Raw genomic sequence first — 25217 nt, forward strand, 5'->3', positions numbered from 1 at the left:
CATCGTGGCACTCCACCAGGCCTGAGTTGCGACTTGCGAGTAACTTGACTATGCCAGGCCGACCCCAGCCACATCCGTGTGGCGGTGCTACTTTTCCAGCCTCAGTTCCCGTCTGTCTCCAACTCTATTCCATCCAACCCTGATCAAGTGTTAATCCTCAACTTGACCAAACCTTCGATACGCGAGCGACCAACTACTCACGTGTCCAGCGTCTCCATTGCTATCGCGACAGGAAAGTGCTATCTTCTTCGCTTGTCTGTTCAGCCAGAAGAACCTCCTCCGCGCTGCCCGTTCAAGCTACCGAGTTGACTCCGAACATGACATGAGCTGAGCTGTCTCTCTGAAGTCAAGCACCTTTCGCCTTCTTTGCTCTTTCTCAAGCACACCCTGCCTACCAAGGCATTGCTTATCACAAAGCCATGGCGTCTTCCCAGAATGGCCACGCCAATGGTACCAACGGCGACTCCCTACCGAATGCGAAATCGCTAGCCAATCTTCGCTTTTCCGACATTCCTTCTGCGATCGATATTCCCGCGTCGACACTTGACAGTGAAGTGGAAGTCAGCCTTGAAGTTCTTCCCGACGATCCTACCGAGCTGTGCACTCTCTTGGAGAATGAGAAAGCCGCCAAAAACTTCTGGGTGACTATCGCGCTCGCGTACGCCAAACAAAACCAACTCGACCATGCGATCGACATCCTCAACAAAGGGCTGGCCTCCGTCGGTCATGGGGCGATCAAGGAGAAGCTCGGGCTCTTGAGCTGGGTCTGCTGGCTGTTGATGCTAAAGTGTCGGCAAGCGCCTCGTGTCTTGAACGACTCCGAAATATACACAGATTCTAAGACCAAGGACTACTATCTACAACAAGCGACATCTACACTGAATGAGGCCTCGCGACTGAATCCAGCTTTCCCCCCGCTGTTTCTGGCGCGCGGTGTTCTGTCTCTCTTGCGCGCGTCCATGCAGCCTCTGCGACCTACGCGCACTGGGGGTATCGATACCTCTGAACGGGCCGAGTCGTTACGCCAGGCACTCAAGTGCTTTGATGAGTCGTCCAAAGCTTTTGGTGGTCGCAATGCAATGGCGATTCTTGGCCATGCACGTGCACAGTATATGTTGGGTCGCTATGCAGAGGCATTGGAAGGGTATCAGAAAGTATTGGTGAAAATGCCTGGGCTGAGGGATCCTGATCCCCGCATTGGTATCGGCTGTTCTCTGTGGCAATTGGGATTCAAAGAGCAGGCGAAAGCTGCCTGGGAGCGGGCGCTTGCACTGGTGAGTGAACTCCATCGTATGGTAGGTGAGAAGAATATCAGTCCTAACTCGTATACATCGTTCTAGAACCCCGATTCAAAAGTCGCCAACATCCTTCTTGCAGTCTACTACTTATACGACAGTTCCCGGCACTCCACCACAGACCCTGCCTTTGGTTCCTTGTACAAAGTCGCCATGACACAGTACACGCAGAAAGCATTCAAACTGGACAAAGAGTATCCGATGACATGCGCTCTGTTTGGCAGCTACTTCCTCCTACGCAAGTCATATAGCACCGTTGAGAGCCTGGCCCGCAAAGCCATTCAACAGACGGACGTGATGCCGATTGCCAGTGATGGTTGGTATTTGCTCGGTCGGAAAGCACACTATGAAGGCGACCTCGGTCACGCAGCGGAGTATTACAATCGAGCGGATCAGGCCCGCGGCGGCGAAAACGGCTACCTTCCTGCCAAACTAGGTAGTATACAAATGCAGGTTTCAAGCAGCAAAGATCTCGATGGAGCCAAGTTCCGGCTGGAGAAGATCATTCAACAGACCAAGAACCCCGAGAGTATGATTTTGCTCGGCGCCCTCTACGCGGAGGAAGTGTTCGCAGCCAATAGCAAAGACGATAAGTCTGCCGAAGCGAAGAAAGCCATCGGGCTTCTGGAGTCTGTTCGCGCGCTCTGGAAGGACGAGAATAAGAAGATACTGCCTGATGAGTCAGTTTTGGTGTATCTGTCCCGCCTCTATGAACAGACCGCCCCCGAAAAGAGCATGCAATGCCTCACCCAGCTGGAGGAAATGCAACTCGCGGAGATCCCTGAAGAGGAACGCCCTGAAGGGGTTGAGGACGCGGAGCAGATCAAGGTTGCGCTTCGCAAACAGCTACCTCCGCAACTACTCAACAATATGGGCTGCTTTTTGTATCAAGCCGAGAAGATCGAGTTGGCTCGGACCATGTTTCAATCAGCGCTGGACGCCTGCGTCAAGTCCCAGGAGAAGGAAGGCGAGCTCGACGTCGACGCCCTGGTGACCACCATCAGCTACAATCTGGGTCGCACTTATGAGGCGGCCGACATGCCAGACGACGCCAAGAAGGTATATGGAGGCTTACTGGAGCGTCACGCCGACTACACAGAAGCCAACGCGCGATTGACATACATCGCTCTGCGCCAGAGCCCAACGGAAGAGGGACCCAAGAAGATGGCCAAACTGTACGAGGCCGACGCGACGAACCTCGAGGTTCGGGCCCTGTTCGGCTGGTATCTGAGCAAGTCAAAGAAACGCGCGGCCAATCTGGCGGAAGACCACGAGCAGCGCCACTACAAACACACCTTGCAATATTACGATAAGCATGACCGGTACTCGCTCACGGGGATGGGCAACATTCATCTTTCGGCAGCGCGGGACATGCGACGGGACACCGACCAAGACAAGGAAAAGCGGCGGAAGATGTACGAGCGTGCGGTCGAGTTCTTCGACAAGGCTCTGCAGCTGGATCCGCGGAACGCCTACGCAGCGCAGGGTATCGCGATTGCGCTTGTCGACGACAAGAAGGACCACGCTTCGGCGGTCCACATCTTCTCCAAGGTCCGGGATACACTGCGCGATGCTAGTGTCTACCTGAATCTCGGCCACGTTTACGCAGAGCTCCGGCAGTTCACGCGATCGATCGAGCATTATGAGGCTGCGCTGTCCCGCGACCGGGCTCGTGACGCGCAGATCCTGGCCTGCCTGGGTCGTGTCTGGTTACTGAAGGGTAAACAGGAGATGAATCTACAGGCCATGAAGACCGCGCTTGACTACGCCCAACGCGCGCATGCCGTTGCGCCAGGCCAGGTTCACCTTGAGTTCAACATCGCCTTCGTGCAGAATCAGATCGCCTCCTTGACGTACGGTCTTCCGGAGACGCAGAAGACGGTCCAGGACGTGCAGGACGCAGCGGATGGGCTCCACAAAGCAGTGGAAACATTCGGGCGGATCGCGCAGGCCAAGAACCCACCTTATCCAGCGAGTGCCTTGGAGCAACGCGCGAACATGGGTCGCACGATCATCAAGCAGCTTGAGCGTGCCCTACAGAGCCAGAAGGACTACGAGGAGAAGAATGCGGCCAAGCTCCAGCAGGCGCGCGAGGCGCGCGAGGCGGATATTCGGCGCCGCGAGGAGGAGGTGCGCAAAGCGCAGGAGGCCGAGCGAGAGCGCAAACAGCGAGTTGCCGAGGAGCGCCAGCGCATGGTTGAGGAGGCACAACGATTGGCCGAGCAGCGCGCCGAGGAAGAACGCGCCCGCGAAGAAGCGGAGCTGACGACCGAGTCGGAGACGGGGGCCAAGGTAAAGCGCAAGAAGCGGACCACCTCGAAGCGGAAGAAGAAGGGTACTGAGGACGACTTCATCAACGATGGTGGGGATTCACCCCGTCCAGCGAGAAGCAGCGGTAGTGAGAGTGAGGGTGAGACGGCACCGAAAAAGCGTCGGCGCCTAGAGCGTCGGGCTGGAGGCAAGGTCCAGAGCAAATTCAAGAGTAGCGAGATGGTGGTAGACTCGGATGACGAGGACGACGAGGCGGTGGCTCCGGCGGACGAGGATCAAGCGATGCGTGGTACGGAGGCGGGTGATGATGAAGAAGAGGAGGAAGATGTGGTACAGCGGCGCCGAGCCAAGGTCACGCGGCGCGTGGCTGATGATGATGATGATGACGAGGATGAGGATGAGGATGAGGATGCGAATGCAGAGGTTGGCGCTCCCGTGGCTGGAAGGGGCGCAGGATCTGGGGCTGAGCCTGAAGAAGGCACAGGTGCTGGGGGCGAAGACGGAGGAGCTACTGTTGGGGGCGATGAGGATCAAGGATATGAAGGAGATGACGGTTTGTTCAGTGAAAATGACGAAGAGGATACCGCGATGCAGGATGATCAATGAGGTCTGTAATCGTGTTGGATTGAGTTGGGAATGAGGTGAGGGGGCAAGGGATTGCAAGAAACAAATCAATTGTAGGATTAGGGCATTTGCATTTTGTAACATCAATTCTTTACTCTGCCTATTGGTTGAGTGTTTTCTTGTTTGTCTTAACTAGCTGTAGCGACTATATCTAGTGAAGTTGTTGTGTAGAAAGGCCTACTGTTCACAATTTCATTTGTTGGACTGTAGTTGTTGATGCACACAAAGGAGTCAGTATACACACAAGCAGACAGACATTTCTAGGCATTCATTTCAGCAGATGGAGGGTTGGGTCGGAAAGGATCAGATTATAAGTTAGTTCTATCATAGCTGGTCTATAGAGCACCCTAGGAGTATCTTCGTACTTACAAATCGTTAGTAAGTGGTTGGTATATGGACGCTGAAGCCGATTGATCACCCTTTTTTGTGGATGTGAAAGTTAGTGAGTGGCTGGTTGCAGCCCCGAAACTAAATAAGAGCAGGGCAGGGCAAGGCAGGGTAACGATGAAGCCATGCTTGAATTAATTCGCCGTGGCTGTCAATTATACTTGAATAATCATAATAATCATAATAAACATAATAATCATAATAATCAATAAAGAATGAATAAGCTGCCCCAAGCAGAGATGCCCTCTCGTGCAATGTGTAATGCGCAATGTGGAGGAGGACACGGCTAAAAATGGCAAGCTCTGGTGCCGGGCCGGTCTAGCCTCAGAGATCGTCAGGAGTCCGAACCATGGAGCGAGCCAACAAGGTTGGGAGTCAAAAGATGGGATGGTGCAAAACGCTAGGGAGATGGATAGAGTTCATAAAAGGTAGGGAAATGAAGAAGATCAGGAAAGGGGGGGGGGGCTGAAGTTTGAAAGATCTGAGACAGTGGTGTGGCAGATTTGGCCCGACTGCTAGATGGATGGATACAGTGGATGAATAATAATGTTGATGATACTGATGATGATGATAATGGAGGTTGGGTGATGAGAGCCAGACACAATACGTACAGAAATAACACTCGGTGTATCATGTAATGTATCTGAAATACCCTTTCTCTGTTCCTGTAATTTGTTTGTATCCATACAGATCCTCTCTCATGATGTAACATAAGGAAAGAGCTGACTCGTTTATGTTAGCACTGTTTGATGGCTCAACTTGTCAATTGATAAATAACAATGTAAATCTAATATACAATCGAACTTACACGCCCGTATATTTGGTATGCTATGCAGTTAGTCACGATTTTTGTAGGAGCTGGCCGATGGCCGCCTCATATACCGAGTATTGTATGAAAGTCAGTAGCTATGTCCAGCTAAAAACCTAAGAGAAAAAAGAAAATAAGAAAGAAAATAAGAATCGGAACTGAAACGTGCCTGAGCTGCACGAGCAGCTTCTGCAGGTACTACTCGTATCTTGTACCCCGAGCGGTGTGCGTCCTTCCTGTTCCTGACATGATGCGGGCCTCTCTGGTGTCACCCAAAAGGAGGGTTCCTCGTTCTTTTTCGTTCTTGGGGGGGTTTTTCTTGGTTTACCCCAGTACCTTCCAGTAGGTTTTCCGCCTCCATTGCTTCTTTCAGCCTATTGAATCCTATTGGCTGGTACTTCCAGTTCATTGCCGAAGTTACCTTGGGACAGAACAGTGAGACACTCGGGGCTTTGATTCGGGTCCGAGGCCGGAGGAGAATAGTACTCCCTTAGTAACAAAGAACGGGAACAAGAACGACAGTCCCCGATTCCAGTTCTCGGTTTCGAGTACTGTACTTTACTTCCGTCCCGATTATTCGTACAATCCCATTTTGAGTGAACCCCGGTTTCCTTGGTCATGGTATGAATCTATGGATGGGTCCGACCAGGATGATCGCGTGTCGATTCGATAATCATATAATAATAAAACGATGACTCGATGAGTCTGATCCCACCACGTTAAGTGGATAACATTATCCCCCCGCCCGCTTTTTAGCCTAGGCAAAACTACGGTATTTGGTCTCTCCTTCCGTAGGTGCTGCAGCTGCTGCAAGCAGCAAGCCGCAGAATGTGATGGAAACTGTCAGCCCGATGGAGATTACCGACGTCCCGTCGTGGTCTTGATGGCGCCCGCTTCTATCCAGGTTCCTAGAACCATGGGTCAGAGAGCTACTCCTCCCGCGTCTGTGAAATGAGTCCTTTATTGACATTTCGTTCCCTTAGGAAGGACATCCGATAGAATCCGCTATGCCTGCTGCTGCTGCTGCTCCAATGCGATCCCACTCAGCTCGATTCGACGTCCTAGACCCACCGCTAGGCATTGACAAAGTTCAGCCAGGCCGAGAAGCTCCCGTCAGGCGTCCAGTCAAGCACCTAGAATCTAGGGCTAGCATGAATATCTCTGGTGAGTGGTGGAGAGGACGTTGGAACGGGGCCGACGGCCAGTATAAGCGAATGAAGATCCGGTGGTGCCTGAATTGACGTCTCGTATGGTCGGAACTGGGGCTGAATGGAGTCCTCGATCTCTCTACTGCGTAGCTTGCTTGTCATCCAGCGTTATGAGTAACTTATCTTGTCCCTCTCGCGTCGGATGGCGTCAATGGAGCAGAGGCGAGCATCTATATTATACTCAATATCTACGCATAAGTAGATATGACTAGTGGAGTTGGTGGATGGACTACTCTTCCAGCCCAGCCATTGTTGCATGATATGCACATTCTGTACTATGTAAGATACCTTACATTCCCGGATGTATGTACAGTACCTACAAATCTCATACAGATGTGCTGGAAATGCACACCATGGTGGATACATGCATGCGAGTCCCTCATTGTGCATTGGAGCCAACGATCAATGGAAGGCCACATCGAACTAACGTCTCGTTCAACTTGATGTCTTCAAACACTGCATGGGGGCAGGATTCTGGGACTTCAACTGTACTGGCCGTCGGTACAGTACGCACCTAGGTCCTCTTTGGGGTTCGGACAGTTTCCATCTCAGCTCGTGTATCCATCCCACTCTTGTTGCAGTGCAGGGCAACTCCCCGCCCCTTCCCCGAAAAAAATAATTTACTGCAAAGTCCACCGCCGATACTTACCCAACGATGATTTCTCTGCGCGGGATCATCGCCTGCAATCCAGGGCTGGAGGGATTGTCATCATTTAGTTTCCATTGCGGCTACACACAACACAACGTCTATCATGTTATTCTATCCCTGCCCGTAGCATAGAGGAGGAAGAGGGAGGACCCTAAAACCTAATCTAGATGTCCGGACTAGTGTATATACTGACCATAATGAATACGTAGAAGGAAATGGGAGAGTCTTTGGCAGGCTCTGCAATTGACCCATGACTTATACGTCCTATGTATATATCTCAATTGACCTACGAGTAGAAATGGACAGCACCTAGTCTTGAGAATGCCGAATGCCGATCGAGCCAGCAGAAGGCGGGTTCCGTGGGTCAGAGTGGGCAACAGTTGAGGGATTATCAAAAGCCAGCGTACTGTACTTACATACGCACAGGATATAGTTTATGATTGAAGGGCAATGCTTCGTCGGTTCCCCGGATACTTAGACCAATTTCTTGGAAGCTGTCACTTATAACTTTCCCGAACTTATGAGTAGGATTCAGCAGGTGAGTTCGTTTGGGAGGCACACTCTCTTATCCCCAATGAACCTGGTTTTACATACCAATCGTGTACCATTGTAGCTATATACTAGATAGTGTATTGCTGAAAGCGCCGCGTAGGTTATAAAGTTCCATTAGCCCATAACTGGGATGGGAGATGCTGATATTGGTGCTAGGAAAGAGGCGTTTCGGTAGGCTTAGAATAACATAGAACTTGGGTGGATTCTAGAACTAAGACTGGTACTGTAGTATTGTAGTTCATGATAACTTATTGTTCAGTAGGTATCTGCTCCAAATCAAATTTACTACTTAATACCTTTCTCTATGCTTGTAGCACTCAACGATGGCGCAGATTATAAATAACTCAGGCCGTAGTACGTTAGTTTTTGGTGGTTAATTCTAAATACGGCGGACAAATCGACCCGATAGGGGAGGCTTAAACAGGTCGCCCGCCCCCCTGTTCATTAACGGCATCTTTGAATACTGTGTAGTGTAGTGTACTGTACTGTACTGATGGGTTAGTTCTCAAGAAGTAACAATACCTGACAACAAACTCAGACCCACGATACCTGTAATTTTCCCACTTCCCCAGCATTGAATGAAGTATAAGTTAGTAAATGTTAGTCGACTTGACTAGTCATGGTTGTGGAAGTCGAGTAGTACTGTACCTACTCCGTAGTTAGTAGTTAGTGAGTGCGTAGTGGTAGTAATGAATTCATTTTTCCTCCTTTTAAAATCATTGTTTATCTTCATCTTTCTCCTTCACCACCTCCTCCACCACCACCACCACCACCACTTCTTTTCCTGCCCCTTCATCCTTTCTCTCCATATAACGTTAGCCTCACTTCTTCTTCCTCTCTTCCTCTCCCCCCCCCTCCCCCTCCTTCTTCCTCTTTCCTTCTATCAACGTTGAATCATTCTTTCATCTGATCCGATACCAGTCGTCCTTCGTTTTCAATTGCAGTGTTCTTCTCGTACTTTACGTATCAACACGAATAGTGGTGTCTTAAAATCGGTTTTGCCCACTCGAACTTCTTCCCTACATAGATCAACATATCTATCTCCTACTCCCGGTTCTTGTGTCATTTGACCAACATTGGGCTGGTGCTTCAACGGTCCTGCTGCTTCCCAATTCTGCTCTCCTGTTCCGAAATTTTGGACGTGTTTCTCACATCCGTTTCAACCCTCGATCTAAAACAACTCCAGAAACTTTCCGCCGCACGATACGGCCTAGCCATCTTCATCCGCCATCATCCCCCCAAACCCCCCCCTCTCTCCCCGTGTCGCTCATCCGCTCCTTCTATAAACCCTGGCCTCCTCCCCCAATCGTTCTTCGTCCTCTGCGACTCCGCTTCAATCCATCACATTGTCCCCTTTGCTGCACGTGAGACATTGTGTACTCTTATCATGGTCCAAAGCCAAATCAATTCTTCGCAATTGGTGGCTTAACACTTGCTCAGCACCTCACCACATTCACATGCTTGGCTCGCACCTTGTCCTCTCTCAATAACCTTCTAGATATCCTTCCTCCACAGTCGAGTTGATACCTCCTTCCACCGACTCGTCCCTCTGTTCCGACCCGCACCATGTCTCAGCAGGATCTGGACCGTGCCTATGGCCGACCGCCCAGCAATGGCTCCCCTGAACAGTACCCGGTTCACACCCGTTCTAGATCTACCGCGCATGCGCAAAGTCCAAAGCGGCTGTCTGTCCTGGGCGGCCGCTCTCGCAGCAATACCACAACTTCCACCTCTTCCCGTCGTTCACCGGGTTCCTCAACGACCTCGGTCGAGGCTCCCTCGTTGCCCCCCTACGAGGACCGGGGGGACCGGGCCGGTTCGTCGGCTGGCTTTCGCTATGACCGTTCAGAGAGCGTAACGAAATCGCTTTTATCACGCGGAAGTCGCATTCTGCGTCGCCGGGGAAGCAAGTTTCACATAGTCTCAACGCTGGACGAGGAAGATGAGGTGGACCGCGAAAAGCCCCGGTTTGAAGTTTCCGACCTCTTCAGCCGGCATCATAAGCCACGACAGAGTGACGCACGTAAGTCCTTTTCAGAGCCTACCTTTCATCCTCGTTCATGGCCGTTGTTTCACGCGGGGAACCTTATCTAAAGTCGCATGGCATGCTCATGCTGATGACCTGCGCAGATGATCAGCTGAAGAGCTTGATCTCAGACCCGTTCGACTTTCACCACCTGACCCACACAAGCCCATCTCAGTTCCAGTCCCTCGAAAAGGCTCGCGAGACTGACTTGGTCACGGAATTTTCTGCCATACGTGCCTCACAAAGACCTGTCACCAATCTCAAGGGCATCCAAGCTCAAGATCTGCATTTTCATGATTTCTCTTCGGAAGATCTCAATCATTTCGGGGCAGCTATTGCTGACAACGATGCCGCTACTGACACATTACCAGTAAGCCCGCCGGCGTCGCCGGGTGGCTCCTCCTCTATTAGTCCTAAGCAGCACGACATTCGGAGACGACCAGAGTCGCGCGCCTTTGAAAACTTCTCACGACCTGTTCCCAGGTTTTCCAAAGGGCCAGGGGAAGCGAGTTCTCCGCCGAGGGCTCCTTCACCTAGGCTGGCGTCTTCTCCTGAGTTGCCTGAGCCAGCCCCTCGAGCTATTGATGAGATTTTGGGCTTGTCCAGCCAACCAACATACCCTGAGCATGTATATTCGCAGGATGGTGACGATCTCGATGTTGATGATGTATATGGAAATGCTTCATGGTCCCAGCTACACGTGCAGGATATGTTTCCAATTCCCGCCACCCATGCGGTTACCACGGATGCTGGCCACGAGGGGCTTGATGTGAGGACCTCGTCCATGTCTCTGACCAACCTGTCCTATGATTTGGAAGGTGTCCCAGAGGAAGAGGAAGGTGATGATGAAGCAGTTGCAAGCTTAAAGCATGAGGTCGAGCCGGAGTTTCCCACTGCCGACGATCCCTCTCAGGCAACCACGGTTTTCAGCTCACTTCCATTGGCCAAGATCCAATCAGCTTCCGCAACTGCTCCTGAGCTGTCTGTATACGTGACTCAGGATTTAGCAAGGAAATTGTCTGAGGCACTTGGCTCTCCGACCCTCCCCCAAACCCGACCCACTACAGAAGCACCGATGACTGAACGGACAATTTCGGAAAATGCCAGGAGGCGATCCTCGGTCGCCATGCGAACTGTCCCTGAGACCATCTATGACTCGTGGGATGCTGATATCGACTATTGCTATGAGCATGCAGCCGAATCGAATTCGAACTTCGACTGGACTCGCAATTCCGTCGACGAGCCACGAGCGGATGTGATGACGGTTGAGGCCGACACTGCGGCAGATGGAGACAAAACCACATTTTCGTTCAATCGTCTGAGCGCCACCGCCGTATCCGCTACGGACCGGGACTCCATTCCTTCATTCTCGGAAGTCAGCTCTCACGTGGCTGTTACTCCTTCTACTGCTGAGTATGACGCCGGGATGGCCGTTTCCCAGAGAGACAGTGATTACTTCCGTCCTGTCAGGTTCGGGCCTGCCCTGAGCAAGTCAATGAATCCAGAGTCCTTGTATGAGGACTACTTGACAGCAGATGCGGAATCGGATCGTCACTTTTCGTTCTGTTCGCAGCAAGGTGTAATTCAGCCTATCGAGCATTCCATCTCCCCTCGCAGCAGCTTCTCCCCGATCAGCAAGTGCAATTCCCAGGAGAGTTTGATCTTATCCCGCGCGGCGTCGATTGTGCGCAAACATCGATCGTCCGTGTCGACCGCTAGCGTCCCAGACCTAGTACACAGTCTGGCAATCAGCCGCGAGCCGATTCCAACTGAACAGATCCTTTCAGGCGAATGTACTGCGGTTGGGAGACCAGACTCCTCTCACCATAGACAAACCAAGAGCCTTGCACGGGAACTTGAAGCACAGATGATTTATCGTGCGGAACCGGAGGCAAGCTTCGAGCCTATGGGACCGGGCTCTGCCATCATTCCTTCCATCCACGACCGAGCCAAATCCACGAGCGAAGTTGAAGCGGCACCCTTAGCTGTCGCGGCTGCTTCTAGAATCGCGCCTCGTCGTAAAGGGAGGGCGTCTTATTCCCTGTTTCCTGCGGCTGCGAACTGAGTTGTTGTTCGGTCAACACTGGCAGACCGACACATCCTATCACCAGCTTCCCGGCCTTTCCATTTTGAAAGATTGTATGTGTGTTGGCTGTCTTTTCGATTCGTTCTGCAATAGAACATCTTCCACGAATTTATGATTTCAACCCCTTGTTTTAGCGGACACTTGATTTCAGTTCCTTTACTCTCCCGGCCTCTGCGACGACATTCTGCCTTGTACATTTGCATACCAACACTGCACGCTATGCTCTTTTTGTTTTCATTGTCCATCTGCGCCTCTCTTGCATTTCTCAGCGATTGGTTCTGTCGGAAAGAAAAAGAAACCGGGTGTTTGTCACTTTTCTTGGGTATAGGGATCTGGGTTTGGTTATGCGTGGGGTTCATGTCGACAACACCCGCTGGGTGTAGGCTGCGTTTCAATGTATAACTGTCCCTTTGGATCCATGGTCGTGACTAGATCAGCTTGCATGTATGCTCAATATTACTCTTGCCTGTTGCTTGTGTTCTCCGGCATCGATGGTCGCTTGGTTCTAGTTGCAATTCAATTAATTGAGAAGAGAAGGATATAGGGATTCGGTTCTAGAAGGAAGATTGATCATCACGGGTTATCGCCCAAGAAAAAACAAAAGAGTCAGTGTATTGCTAGACTTTACTGTACGGAATATGTTCACACACCTATGAGCACAGTACAGTACTGACGTATTCCATCTACCGAGATGCAAGCTGGAAGGGAGATGCCATGACGACGATCCTCACCGCTTCCCGGCGGTATAACATTCTGCCGGGTTATCTCTAAGCATTGCCGCCTCTTTTCTTTCACTCTGACAATCTATACATCCACCCACTTCTTATCTTTCGTGTTAGCATGCATCTCATATCTATTTCTCGCACTCCGCATCTTCCCCATAGATAAGAATCTCTGCATACTCATCAATTTCAAATCATGTCTGAGTCTTCGCAAGCCTTAATCAAGCGTCAAAGCAACAACAGCTTGATGCCTCCTCCGCCTCCACCGAAGCGCATCAAACGACCGGCCACCGTGCTTGATGAAGATGTCTACACCGACGCTCTCTCTGAAATCATTGCACGCGATTATTTCCCAGGCCTACTGGAGGCTCAGGTAAAGCAGGACTATTTAAATGCATTAGACTCGCATAATCAAGAGTGGATTGCTAGTTCAAAGAAGAAACTATCTGATTTAGTGCAAACTCCTGGAAGAGTTCGAACTCGCATTGGCTCTGCCATGACACCACGGTTCACTGGAACTGGAAAACCAGGGGATACTCCGATGACCTGGGGCGGTGGTACCCCTTTGTCGACGACTTCTGCTTTCTCATCAGGAAACCATACACCAGTCACCGAAACCCAGCGCCAAGCCCCAGATGTGAGTCGGCTGGGGTTGCTGGAGTTCCAAGCCAAGTACACTAGCGAGGACAATGAATCCTTCAATAAGTTGTTAGACAAGCGAAATTCCAAGCATCGGGAGAAATATGCCTGGCTTTGGAACGGGAACAAGATCCCGACCGCGCGACAGATCATTCATCATCGACAGGAGGCCAAGCGGATCGCGGCCCAGGGAGGTAACCCAGACCAGAACAACCAGGCATTAATCAAGACCGACCTGGACGCTCGACCCGCTCAGCCCGACACTTGGAAGACGCATCCGGAGAATTCACTCATGTTTGCGCCTTCATCCGTCGAAGACATTCATGACACGACTCAGCAGAAAGCGGAAGCTGCATCTCGAGCAGCGCCGAAATGCGTGGTATACCAGAACACTCGCCTTCACAACGAGGCTCACCAGCACACTTCTGGGACTATGCCTCCACCTTCGCCATCGATATCGGCTATCAAGGATGCTATCGCCGGACGTCCTCGCCCGACTGATTCCGAGCCAGGGTACAATGGCGGGGAAACACCCCGAGTGAATGGATATGCGTTTGTGGATGAAGATGAGCCCGAGTATGACCGTCCCTCACCCAGGGGCGATGGCTCCATAACGGACGATTTCTACTTGCTCGGAAGCGGTGATGCGGCCCCGAATCCGTTCCAGATAACAGAAAATCGCAAACGTGAAGATCTTCACCATCGTATGGTCGACCGCGTGGCACGGACGAGACGTGCGCAAAAACTCACCCGCGAGACTAAAACTCCTGTGGCAATGACCCCTAAATTCGCCAGCAGTCCGCAACTCGACTTTGGGCAGCAGGCACTAGGTGCAGCTACTCCAGGGACCAGAGCAGGCAAGATGCTGACACCTGCAGGGCAGAAGCTGCTCCATCAAGTGGGAAGCACTCCCCGCCCAGGTGGTTCGTTTACCGGTTCGTCGTCTAATTTGAGAAATATGTGGACACCGACTCCTAGGAGGTGCAAATGATGGTGCTCTTTTTTTTGCCGTTTCAATTCCCTTATCATCTTTCTTGTCTTCCAATTCCTTTTTTATGAGCGTTTCTCTCTCGCATGACTAGATACCATCACACAAACAACGGCGTTCTGCATCGAGGTTTGTCAGTTGCCATTATAATCAGCGGTAGGATACATTGCTGACTTCGAGTGTCAGCTTCTCAAATTAGTTCTTTCTTTCCTCAGCAATACAGGGATGCAGGCAACTAGTGCTTGTACGTCTTTCTATGCATTCAATCACTAGAAGCTCTTAATTACCACCAGCTAGGGTATTTGAGGCTGCATTGGCGACTCGGAATTTGTTCCCACCGCTTGTATCAAAATTGAGATACCTGAAGTCGAGGGGAACATAGAGGCCATCTCGATTGAACCGAGCCTCCTGGCCAAGGATACTCATATCATGCGCGAAGTAAATGGTCTTCAGGTAATTCAGCGCACTTAAGTCAACATCAATAAATAATACACATTTAGTAACATCATAGGTCAACCCGAGAAGGGTATCTATTTTCATATATGTCCAGAAACACATAAGTCTCAACTCTCACGGTGTCGGGGTCAACGAGTCCCAGGACCTGATTCACGCATATACTCCCAACCCCCAAAAGAAGAAAGGGGAAAGTAGACCGAGCCGGCCAGCGTGGGACAGCACCTGAAGAGGGGAGGGAAGGTGTCTAGAGTCTATTAAAGTGCCCACAGCGCGGTCCATAGGGCGGTCAGGACAAAAAAAGCGTTCCATACATTGTGACGGAGACCCGCCGCCATATTCAGATAGTACGCAGCTCCCAAATAGCTGCAGGTGATATCGCCATTTGAGTCCCGGACCCCGTAGGAAGAATTTAACCACTGCCCCACGGGACAGCTGAAGCCTAAAGCGGACGGGCAATTTCGGACGAGACTGTGGCAGACGTCCTGGCAGGGGAGGATCTCCTTATAGGGACCCGGCTTGATGTCAGTGTCGATCAACGAGTTCCGTGATCGGTTTGTGGCAGGGTTAGTCAATAGACTACTGTTGGCGATGGAGGTGCCGTTTAAAAATGCCTGGCCCGCATTGCGGACTTGAAGAAAGGAGTCGGTGCTCGAGAAGTCTTGGCACCGGGGAATCGTTACAGCGCAAAGCCACTGCTTGTAGGCCTCGGCGCAGCTGTCGCAGGAGACAGCGAGGGAGAACATGGTTTCGCTGGAAGCATTGCACTGGACCTGTTGAAGAGAGTAATTGAAATTTTGGTAGAGAGATTCGGCATTGTCGTCATAGAATGTGCGTAAGGTCGAGGTTTGAGCGGACGAGTTCGATGGCACGGCATAGGCGACTTCTGAACAGAATGAGAGGTCGTACACCAGCGCACAGTTGTCCTCTGTCCTTCTATCAGCAAAGGCTCTGCGTATGAGGCAACAGTGTCCGACTATAGAGCTCACCTGTCTTCGTAGTGAAGTTCATCGGCTTCCAGACCTTCCCACCGCCACCTATTATCCCGTTACCTGCACTGGTAGAATTGCCATATCGGGCCAAGATCCCAAGGTAAGTAGAGCTTTTATTCAGGCCAGTAGCATAGAGTTGCTCCTTAGGCCGGAGCTTATCACCGCGTGTAGTCATACTGGACTCCACGTGGTTCATACCGATCTGCGCAAGCCGATCAAGGGCACAAAAGGATCGCTCCAGGCCCGAGACCGCAGTACTGTTCAAGTTATTGGCAAACATTGTGTACGGGGGTGTCTTGTTCATCCATATGCTGATGTCCTGGGCGTTGATATCTGTCTCAGTGAGATTTTTCGTCGTGAAGAGTGCGGCTTTTGTGTCCGAGTCCACCAGGTATAGAAGCTGATCCTCAGTATTTACATCGTGAAAAAAGGCATCGGTGGATACTGCAATTTGGTACGTGTACGACCCCGAATACTGAGTGTTATTGAGAGCGGTGACCCCGATATACACATTCCCGTCCGCTTCCAGAGTCGTGCCCATGTAGCCCTCCTCCGCGACAAACACCTGTTGTTCCGCACTGTCTTTGTCGGGGCCTGGCTTCTCAAGTGTGTCGGACAGCGAAACGAAGACCTGCAGTTGTGACACAGTGGACGAGGAACCGGTCGCATCTTCCGACTTGTTAAGAGTCGGTTTCGAGCAGGCTGTCAGGGACAGATATATGGTCGTCGATCGTTTTGCGATATCTTTGCTCCGTTTCGAAGTAGTGTCGTTGGCGCTGTCGCCAGCGATCGAATCTGTAGGGAAATACCAGTGCTGAGTCTCACCCAATCTTAGCGTGCCTTCCTGGTACTGGTTGTTTCCCAGGGATGACACCCCAGTCGGGGCTCGACGGACCAAGTCTAGTTCTCGTCCTCGAGTCTCTTCGAACTCCAGCCCATTATATGAGTCCAGTGGGAACCCAAACCGTGCGTCGACATCGCCGAGGTATATGGTCCCGTGGCTAGTAATGGCCAGCTGCGTCGAGGATTCTTCTTCAGCATCGTGAGCAGAGACGGGACCAGCGCAAAGAGCCACTGCGAAAGCGATCAAGAAAATAACCGCATCGGCGATCGCAAGCCTGTGCGACAAAGCCATTATGGATAGATGTGGTCACGTCCCTCCTGAGCACAATTGATGTAATCATTTGGTTATCCAAAAGGGATGTGCTTCCTCTCACGGCTGAGGCCAGCCGAGTCGTGAGAGAGTTAACGAGTAGATGGAACAACAGGTTCAATCTACTCTGTCGAGGAATGAAGAAAGCGTTCTGATGGTTGTACAGTACGGTACGGTACGGTACGGTACACATCTGTCGGGAGCATTCGATGCCTCGGCCTACTGCGCCACAGATATCAACGTGCAAACAGGAGAATAACGTCACGCCCCCTCCCTTTGAATGCTTGTAGATTACATATGAGCTTGATTTCGATAAAAGAGATTATGGAGATGCATTTAGGACCACATAAGATACACATATATCTCTCTATAGTATATACACACTATCTGGAGCCCGCCCAGCTTCTTCAATACACTTTTCCAAATTCAACAGAGAACAGCACAAACAGCACAGAACACAAAGGGATTAGAGCCAAACCATGATATGCAAAAGTTCGATGTCAAACAAGCATGATTCCAAAATCAAATCAAGTCAATCAAAGACCATGTAATCGAAATCGAGTATACCTGCCTTACACAAGCTTGTAGCGACGTGCGGCCACTCCGCTAATGATGATAATAGCACCAATGACGCCGATGATCCCGAAGAACCACGCAAGGCTCTCGGTGTGTTGTCCAGGGACCTCCACATTCATTCCAAAGAGACCGCAAATGAGGTTCATGGGCACGAGCATGGTGGCAATGAGTGTCACCTTGCTGAGAACTTTGTTGACATGATTGCCCAGCATCAGGTTGGTCACATTAAGCTGCGCAAGATAGTTGGTGTGCGAGCGGCTAAGCATTTTTTCAAAATGGGCCAGATTAGACATCATGGTTACAACGTGATCCTGGATGTCGCCTAGATATAGACCAATGTCACCGCGAGGCGTCACTGAGTACTGTTCATTGCAGCGTTTCGAAAAGCCCCGAATAACATCGGCCTTACCACCCAAGAGTCGCATTAAACTCATGACCTTTTTGCGAAGGCCACCAATGCGTGGTAGAAAGGACTCGAAATCATCCATACGCGCGATGAACACAAGGTCTTCAATAGCCTCCGACTCGACCTCTATTTCACGAATCACGGGCCCAAAACTATCCACGATATCGTCGCTAGTCCATCACACGTTAGTTCACAAGAGCATGACAGCCCACAAATTTGACTCAAACTTACATCATCGCATAACAGATCCAGTCGCTGCTGAGTGAAACATAATCGCGAAGCTTTCCGATTCGCTTCCGAACATTAGCTGCATGTGGATTCTCAGTGAATGAGAACGAAAGCACTCCATCGCGGAAGACAACCATATAAAAATTCACGGGCTCCATGAATTGCTCGCTGGTTTTATCCATCTGGTAAAAGGTCCTGAAGCAGACAAAATAATACTGCTTGAAAAGCTCGACCTTCTCGCGAGCTTCCTGAGTTAGGATGTCCTCCGTTGTCAAAGGGTGGATGGAGAAAGCTCTGGATAAAGCACCCACTTCGTCTTCTGTAGGATTCAACACGTCAAGCCACCAGACGCCACCTTCCGGGCCAAGCTGGAAGAGATCACGGAAAGTGTCCCCGGGCAAGACCAGGTCACCCAACTCTGCAGCATGCACAGTACTTTGAGATTCGGAAGAGAAAAAGCCAAACCGGGTGGGCTCATTCTCATTCTTCATGTGCTCAAGTAACTCCTTCTCATTCGAAACTTCCGCAAATAGCTTTTCATTCTTCGCGGAAATCGAATCCAGTATATCATCAGATGAATCCTCTGTGCTTGAAGATCGTTTCGTGCCATTACTGTCGGAATTATGGACGCCCGCACGAAGGTCGTAGAAAATACGCGGTTTCTTGCTCTGTGAGCTCAGACTATGCTTACGTCTGCTTGTTGTGGGCTTCGCTTGCTGGCTGAGCGCGACAAATTCTTCCAGCTCTTCGTAATCAATGACTGGGATTCTGCCAGGCTGCTCGAATGTTGGCACACAGCCATCATCAGTGGGCTCCAGTTGTGCGTCCCCAGCCTGTGGCCGTATCACACTGGCATTGCTGAACGTTGGACGGCGATGGTGCGTACCGCCAGAAACAGTACGTTGAAGAATGGCCTCGAGATCAGGAGCTCCGTGGCTCTCCAGGGTATTCGCCCGTTCCCGGCGACGTGGATCTGCGAACGCCTCGACTGAGTTAGGCGGGGAGGTCGATCTAGCTGATACAGATGACTCGCGCGATAAGTTGGCATAATCCTGATGTGTGCGGCTGTAAGCGCGACCATGCCGGACATTGCCGGTGGGATCAACAGAGAAACGACGTCCCAGTGCCGTGAGATCTTGAATAGATCGATCGTCGTCGACAATTGCTTGCTCAAAGTCGCGCGAAAAGGACCCGGCCTCTCGCAGGGCGTCCTGTATAATGAGCAAGTCTGGGCGTTGGGGGGTCTCTGGGTGCAAGCCCTGCGGCGCGGTATTTTGCCGGCTAAGCGGCACATCGGGTGCGGCGTCCATTCGAGGCGGATCCAGCTGAAATCGGTGGTCATCGAGTTCGGGAACAGGAGTGCTGTATCTAGTGAGGAACATGTATTTCTCGGACTTCGGTGACTCAGACATTGTGCTGGAATCGATTTCTTTGTAGTCGCTGTGTTTTGGTACTAGTCGATCAGATTTTGTATAGGATGAGCGTTGCAAGTGGCTGGTACTGAGCGCCCTGGCTACTTGATTCTCGGCGTGTTCCGCTGGGCTCAAGAACGCGATATTGCACACAGGATGATGGGCGAATTCCCAGGAGTATTTGCTCCTCCATCCATTAGCCAGACCCGTCGGTAGGGCCTGGCATTACCGATGCGCGTCCGTGTGCCAGCTTCAGTATCGCTGGGAAATCGTATTAGGGGGGTCTAGTGTCGCCCCCGCAGAAGACCCTGAACTTAGGGCCCAAAAGAGGGTGAGGGAGGGAGGACTGGTTGTAGCGAAGGCCCGCCAACTTGACTGGATCAAGTGAATAGGAGCGTTTTCGCTCCAGGGGGTTGCAACGGAGGTGGATGGACAAAGGAAAGTCCTTTGACCAGTGTTTTCGAGGCCTGCCTCGAGATTCGAGCAATGACGTTAGATGGCCGATTTTGACACTACAAGAACAAGAGTGCGTGCCAGAAATTCAGGTTGATTTTCGATGCTGGGAAGGGGTGATCCCAAGTTCGGCACCAACACTAGGAAGGGATGATCGTGTTATTAGAGGTTTGGTTGTTGCAAAGTCGGTTAAAATGACTGGTGTGAGGCCGCAAAGCCAGACTTTGCTCAGGAATTAGGTTGGACACAGTGCACTCGGGAAGAGAACTTCACACACAGTTAGTCACCACTATTCAAAAATCCTTTCGAAACACAAAACAGACCTTCTGAGGAATCAACAAAAAATGGGGTGAGTTGTGGTAAATCTTAACTGTTCACCTAGAAAAGGTGATTCCGTCTTTAAGCCCAGAGACGAAGAGGGGAATGGAAGGGAGAGGGGGGAATGAGGGAAGAGGGAGGCACAAAACCGGAGTTGCTCAATGATTTATTTTACCCACATACAACGGCTCAAGTAGGCGGGCAGAGATTTCCGCTCGAAGGCCAGACTGCCCTGTGTAATTGCATAACCATAGCTTGTATATTTTGTTTTTCTTCTCTGTCTCTGTTTTTTATTCGGGTCTGAGTGAATAGGGGGTGTGAATGATTCCACCGTGGACTCTTAAAGGTTAGCTTCTTTAGCTTCTACTTATAGAATGTTGACTTGGCCAGTATATGTACATCTTACAGACAAGAGAGCACAAGATCACGAAGATTGGTACGGAGCGAGTGAGTAAAGTGAGATTACCGTATTGTACTTTACTTACAGTACTTGACAGCTTTAGTCCAGGCACCAACCGCCACTACAAATTACCATGCCTTTTACTGTTTCAATATCTACTCTAGCGGGGGTCGCGGATAGTCAGCAACAGCAACCCATGCTTTCAAGAGAAACTATAGGTACTCCGCATCATGAGGTGATTTCGGATGTTTTGTACAGTACTAGGTATCTATTGGTATGTTTTCACATATAATTATGATTGGTTGTGGTACTGTTAACTGAATTTATAGTATGAGTATGGAAACCCAGTGGAGGTTTCCATAGATGTCCTCGACCTCCAAGTGTACTACTGTAAGTCTTCTCCCGAGGCCCACCTCCACCTCCTCTTCAAAGATTCTCATTCTGGAGCGCATCAGGCACCAATTTTATATTTAGCTCCAGTATTTCCTCCGTCCCGAGCACGGAAGTCCACGTTCTAGCCGGTAGATTAGTTGATTGGTCGCATGTGATGTCGGTAATCATGGAATCTTCCTCCAGAGATTGTACTCGTATCACCGCCTATTACCTACTTACTAAGTTACTACAGGGGAGGTACTGTATTTTGGTTGCAAAGAAATTAACATTAAGGGTTTCCCTGTCTGATCCCTCGTGGTCACAGGAATGGTTTCGGTTCGTTCGCTGGATGTGAGAGACCCGATTTATGTTGCAAGGCTGTTGAAGTAGCCAATACCCTGATTACGTACATGCGATCGTCAGAGAGTAAGTAGGTAGGTATATTCTGGTTTGTAGAAGTCGTGAGCTCGACTCTGCATGGTTTAGCTTCTCTGGGTCCGACCTCGGCCGATCATCGGTCGGTCCCCTTCTTCCCAGAAGTTGAATTTTCGGCTGCGCGCGCGCCAAGACATGAAGAGTCACCGAGACGAGCAACTTGGAATCGAGTCGACTTCTATCAAAAGTACTACGTACTTTGGATCCCATTATCATTTTTCCAGGCCGTCCCCTTGACCTCTATCTTTTTCTGAAATCCGTTCTCTTGCTCAAGGCCTCTGTTCTAGCCTACCTTTTTGAAAACAATGGCTTCTCCCACCTCGTTTTCTTTAAAGATTCCCTGCTCCTCCGCCAACATCGGACCTGGTTTTGATGTGATCGGCCTGGCATTGTCCCTTCATCTCGAAATTCAAGTCACCATTGATACCTCTAAGAGCTCTTCTCAACAACCACTCAACTGTGTGATCACTTACGAGGACCGGAGCAACAGCGTCGAGAAGATCGACCTGGACCCGGAAGTGAATCTGATCACCCGTGTAGCTCTATATGTACTTAGATGCCATGACCAGAGGGCATTCCCCGCTGAGACCCATGTGCACATTGTAAACCCAATTCCACTGGGCCGGGGTCTCGGCTCATCAGGCACTGCAGTCGTGGCCGGTGTAATGCTGGGAAATGAAGTAGGCCGTCTAGGTCTGAGCAAGGAGCGGATGCTAGATTATTGCTTAATGATAGGTGAGTTATCCCACAAGTGAGGTGCCGAGTAGCCATGACTCTAACAGGGCAGCGGGACGGTGCTGACTATGTCTACAGAGCGACACCCTGACAACGTTGCTGCCTCGCTCTTTGGGGGTTTCGTCGGAACCTACCTCAATGAACTCAAGCCTGAGGACGTAGCGCGCAAGGAAATCCCCCTTAGTGAGGTCCTTCCCGCCCCCGCCGGTGGCGTTGATACCGGGAAGAGGCCCCCTGAGCCTCCTATTGGAATCGGCCACTATAGGAAGTTTCAGTGGGCCAAGGAAATCAAGGCCATCGCTATCATTCCCGACTTCGTGGTGCCAACCGCCAACGCAAGAAGCGTCTTGCCGACTTCCTACTCGCGAGCGGATGTGGTAAGTTTTTCTGAGCCCACGATTCGCACTGGTAAACGGGGGTTATCAAAGAGATGTATCACAGCATTAACTGACCACGTCAATCAGGTTTACAACCTCCAACGCGCTGCTTTGCTCCCTGCCGCCCTGGGCAGTTCCCCACCGGACCCGGACATGATCTATCTGGCTATGCAAGACAAGGTTCATCAGCCTTATCGCCAGACTCTTATTCCGGGTCTGACGGAGATTCTCCAGTCGATGAATCCACGTACCCAGCCTGGTCTCTTGGGAATATGCCTTTCTGGTGCGGGTCCAACTATTTTGGCTCTAGCAACCAATAATTTCGAGGAGATCGCAGATCGTATCATTGCTCGCTTTGCTTCCAATAATATCACTTGTCAGTGGAAGCTGCTCGAGCCTGCCCAAGCCGGTGCCACTATCCAGTACTAAAGAACTTGCCAATTTGCCACAATTCCATGCCGCTTTCTACGAGATTTCACATAGGGCTACAGATCTGGAGCAAGAATCTATGATCTTGATAGCGTGCCAGTCTGCGAATTACTAATAACTTACCGGAGCAAAGCATGCATACAGGAAATGGGCGCTAGGATCATAAAGCGGACTTGCTACTCAACGACCTATAAGTTACAATGGGAAATAGCCCGTTATCTTTTGAGCCTTTAGAATTACTTGCATGGATCTAGGCTTAGCCCCCATACAGTCGACTATATAGCTACTCAACCAACACTCCTTGATGGTGTTGACTATATTTTTGCTTGGTTTGTTTAGCTGGTGAACAATAGAAGTCGCTGCACACGGCGGCTTATCTGTATCGGAGCCCCGATAAGTCAAAGGCGGTGGAGATAATGCCACGACTTCAACTCGTGCTGCCGTTATTACGTAGAAGGGGCTGTGTCTGACCACGAAGAGTCAAAGCCGGCTGTGAGCGTTAATTATTCTCATCAAAGTGCACACCCACAGAAGTCGCCATGGACAATCTGATATCAACTATCCAAGATGCTTTGGAAGGCCAAATAGTAAGTGGAGTGCACCTCGTTGGTCGAACACATCCAAGGCACTAACCCAGTCCTTTCTACCTTGACAGGACTACCAAGGCCAGCACATGGCAGAACTTCTTTCTACAGTCCTTCTCATCATTTCAGGTGTGAGTACAAACATGCTGGATTCGCCCATGTCGTGTTTCTGTTCCTCGCTATTTCTGTCGCGCTTACAGGTATTTTTGAAAGGCTATTGCTTTCCTTGTGGGATACATTCAGCAAGACATTCATCTAACCCTCTGGGTTGGACTCGCGGGTACCGCAGCAACTGGCTTGGTGGTGATCCCTCCTTGGCCGATGTACAACAAGAGGCCCGAAAATTGGCTGGCACCGACGTCGGCGGATATGGGAGTTGCAGGGGTCATGGTAGATGGTGTAAAGGTTGCATGAGATTTAGCTGTGGACTTTACAATTCATTCTGAGCCTTATTCGATCACGGCTCTTCGCATCCCTCAGGAACAGCCCAGATCTGTATGAATAATTCAAAAGTCACTGCTAGGAATGCAAAAGAAACCCGCTCAACGCCACCCAATCCCTCCCAATCCGATCATACTCAGTTAGGAAATGTACGAGTGAGGCCATGGCCAGCCTGCTGTCTAGACCCAATCGCAGCAGACATAGTCTACCGACCATACTTTTGAAACTCCCAGTCTCTGTTGTCTAAGGGACAGACTTGGCGAGTTTTCAGCCATCGTGAGATACAGTGGAAGTGGAAGGCGTGCTTGGCAGGAGTAATACCGATCAGTGCTCTGTACCCAAAAAGCAGGGAGAGGATAAACTCACATTACAGATGCCCCAAGCTACTGTACACTCTTCCGTCGTAGACGAACCTTGATTTGCCTGGCATTCGATGCCTGAAAAATAACATGTCAGACACGTCAGGCATCAGGTTAAGGGAAGATGACAACCGTACATAAATCCATGATATGGTTGCGGCAAATCGCACAGTTGTCGACAACAATGTCCCAAGCCCACAGGGCCACCGCGTTCCACTAGGGCGATACTTGTGTTATTTCCATGTGCAGATAGGAGAATGACTTCACGTGGCTATACCTTCTTGACCTCGAACTTTTTCTTGCCATCAGTGGAGGTATCTGTGGCCTTGGACATCTCCTTCGCCTTAGAGGCGCCAGAAGTGGTCGCCTCTTTCATTTCCACATCCGCCATTTTCACTTGTGTCGGGGTCGTTCCTTATATGTTCAGTGAGCGCGGGTTTGTAGGTGAAGACCAGAGGATATCTTCTCTAGTTGCGGGGGACTCGGAAGAGGGGCGCGCAGCTTGAAGGATTACGTAGGGTTCGGTTGGTAGAGCAGGCGGTACCTCGATTAATTAAACTAGGTCCTGTCCCGGGTCAGTTTAGATAATAACCTGTTGCGGTGTACGTACAGTGTAGGCAGGGCATTCAGCGCGAGACGCCTTGATTACTAGGACGTACGCAAGGAGACACACTTCTGACACAAGGCTTCTGCGAGAACTGCCAAAACTTCTTATAGTTCGTGATTACCAGATTATGTCTCGAAGAGGTGTAACTTACTGAAAACAATTGCTTGCTACCTGATCCTCGATTGACTTTACCGTACGTAGTGAGCCAAGGTGGGCGGCGGATGCTGAGTCA

At 50.6% G+C, this 25217-nt stretch overlaps 7 protein-coding genes across 7 annotated transcripts; 5 read left to right on the top strand and 2 right to left on the bottom strand.

The window, feature by feature from the left end:
* The first annotated feature begins 155 nt into the window (after positions 1-155).
* Positions 156-4370, top strand: BO82DRAFT_350317 (putative RNA polymerase II transcription elongation factor (Ctr9)). Its single transcript, XM_025634119.1, has 2 exons — positions 156-1274; positions 1341-4370. Exons 1-2 carry the CDS (start codon positions 420-422, stop codon positions 4170-4172), a joined length of 3687 nt encoding a protein of 1228 aa, XP_025496809.1. The 5' UTR covers positions 156-419; the 3' UTR covers positions 4173-4370.
* A 4662-nt stretch (positions 4371-9032) lies between these two features.
* BO82DRAFT_90863 (uncharacterized protein) lies at positions 9033-12186 on the top strand. Its single transcript, XM_025641646.1, has 2 exons — positions 9033-9817; positions 9925-12186. Exons 1-2 carry the CDS (start codon positions 9361-9363, stop codon positions 11883-11885), a joined length of 2418 nt encoding a protein of 805 aa, XP_025496810.1. The 5' UTR covers positions 9033-9360; the 3' UTR covers positions 11886-12186.
* Positions 12187-12723: 537 nt separating this feature from the next.
* Positions 12724-14693, top strand: BO82DRAFT_350320 (splicing factor ESS-2 family protein). The gene has a single exon (XM_025634120.1). It carries the CDS (start codon positions 12825-12827, stop codon positions 14256-14258), a length of 1434 nt encoding a protein of 477 aa, XP_025496811.1. The 5' UTR covers positions 12724-12824; the 3' UTR covers positions 14259-14693.
* A 272-nt stretch (positions 14694-14965) lies between these two features.
* On the bottom strand, positions 14966-19475 carry BO82DRAFT_370954 (magnesium transporter CorA family protein; the record flags this gene model as incomplete). Its single annotated transcript, XM_025637243.1, has 4 exons — positions 14966-15636; positions 15698-16774; positions 17446-17987; positions 18067-19475. The coding sequence occupies 4 exons, from the start codon at positions 19473-19475 to the stop codon at positions 14966-14968; spliced, it is 3699 nt and encodes a 1232-aa protein (XP_025496812.1).
* Positions 19476-21623: 2148 nt separating this feature from the next.
* On the top strand, positions 21624-23382 carry BO82DRAFT_300691 (homoserine kinase). Its single transcript, XM_025632062.1, has 3 exons — positions 21624-22188; positions 22267-22565; positions 22653-23382. Exons 1-3 carry the CDS (start codon positions 21759-21761, stop codon positions 22992-22994), a joined length of 1071 nt encoding a protein of 356 aa, XP_025496813.1. The 5' UTR covers positions 21624-21758; the 3' UTR covers positions 22995-23382.
* Positions 23383-23479: 97 nt separating this feature from the next.
* On the top strand, positions 23480-24132 carry BO82DRAFT_388735 (signal peptidase complex subunit 1). Its single transcript, XM_025638401.1, has 3 exons — positions 23480-23581; positions 23650-23709; positions 23792-24132. The coding sequence occupies exons 1-3, from the start codon at positions 23534-23536 to the stop codon at positions 23990-23992; spliced, it is 309 nt and encodes a 102-aa protein (XP_025496814.1). The 5' UTR covers positions 23480-23533; the 3' UTR covers positions 23993-24132.
* Positions 23980-25146, bottom strand: BO82DRAFT_350325 (SCF ubiquitin ligase complex subunit HRT1). The gene is made up of 5 exons (XM_025634121.1): positions 24989-25146; positions 24656-24943; positions 24516-24594; positions 24386-24456; positions 23980-24323 (listed from the first exon to the last, which is right to left on the bottom strand). The coding sequence occupies exons 2-5, from the start codon at positions 24767-24769 to the stop codon at positions 24225-24227; spliced, it is 363 nt and encodes a 120-aa protein (XP_025496815.1). The 5' UTR covers positions 24770-24943; positions 24989-25146; the 3' UTR covers positions 23980-24224.
* Between the last annotated feature and the right edge of the window lie 71 nt (positions 25147-25217).

This window comes from Aspergillus uvarum (assembly GCF_003184745.1).
Source record: "Aspergillus uvarum CBS 121591 unplaced genomic scaffold BO82scaffold_3, whole genome shotgun sequence".
Classification (NCBI taxonomy): domain Eukaryota; kingdom Fungi; phylum Ascomycota; class Eurotiomycetes; order Eurotiales; family Aspergillaceae; genus Aspergillus; species Aspergillus uvarum.

Excerpts from the sequence above, each read along its gene's own strand:
- BO82DRAFT_350317 (XM_025634119.1), top strand. The coding sequence starts at position 420 with ATGGCGTCTTCCCAGAATGGCCACGCCAATGGTACCAACGGCGACTCC. Across the intron at positions 1,275-1,340 it reads GGGAGCGGGCGCTTGCACTG|AACCCCGATTCAAAAGTCGC; the intron begins GTGAGTGAACTC and ends ACATCGTTCTAG.
- BO82DRAFT_350320 (XM_025634120.1), top strand. The coding sequence starts at position 12,825 with ATGTCTGAGTCTTCGCAAGCCTTAATCAAGCGTCAAAGCAACAACAGC.
- BO82DRAFT_300691 (XM_025632062.1), top strand. The coding sequence starts at position 21,759 with ATGGCTTCTCCCACCTCGTTTTCTTTAAAGATTCCCTGCTCCTCCGCC. Across the intron at positions 22,189-22,266 it reads AGATTATTGCTTAATGATAG|AGCGACACCCTGACAACGTT; the intron begins GTGAGTTATCCC and ends CTATGTCTACAG. Across the intron at positions 22,566-22,652 it reads CCTACTCGCGAGCGGATGTG|GTTTACAACCTCCAACGCGC; the intron begins GTAAGTTTTTCT and ends CACGTCAATCAG.
- BO82DRAFT_350325 (XM_025634121.1), bottom strand. The coding sequence starts at position 24,769 with ATGGCGGATGTGGAAATGAAAGAGGCGACCACTTCTGGCGCCTCTAAG. Across the intron at positions 24,595-24,655 it reads AAAAGTTCGAGGTCAAGAAG|TGGAACGCGGTGGCCCTGTG; the intron begins GTATAGCCACGT and ends GTATCGCCCTAG. Across the intron at positions 24,324-24,385 it reads TAGCTTGGGGCATCTGTAAT|CACGCCTTCCACTTCCACTG; the intron begins GTGAGTTTATCC and ends ACTCCTGCCAAG.
- BO82DRAFT_90863 (XM_025641646.1), top strand. The coding sequence starts at position 9,361 with ATGTCTCAGCAGGATCTGGACCGTGCCTATGGCCGACCGCCCAGCAAT. Across the intron at positions 9,818-9,924 it reads GCCACGACAGAGTGACGCAC|ATGATCAGCTGAAGAGCTTG; the intron begins GTAAGTCCTTTT and ends TGACCTGCGCAG.
- BO82DRAFT_388735 (XM_025638401.1), top strand. The coding sequence starts at position 23,534 with ATGGACAATCTGATATCAACTATCCAAGATGCTTTGGAAGGCCAAATA. Across the intron at positions 23,582-23,649 it reads ATGCTTTGGAAGGCCAAATA|GACTACCAAGGCCAGCACAT; the intron begins GTAAGTGGAGTG and ends CTACCTTGACAG. Across the intron at positions 23,710-23,791 it reads TCCTTCTCATCATTTCAGGT|GCTATTGCTTTCCTTGTGGG; the intron begins GTGAGTACAAAC and ends TATTTTTGAAAG.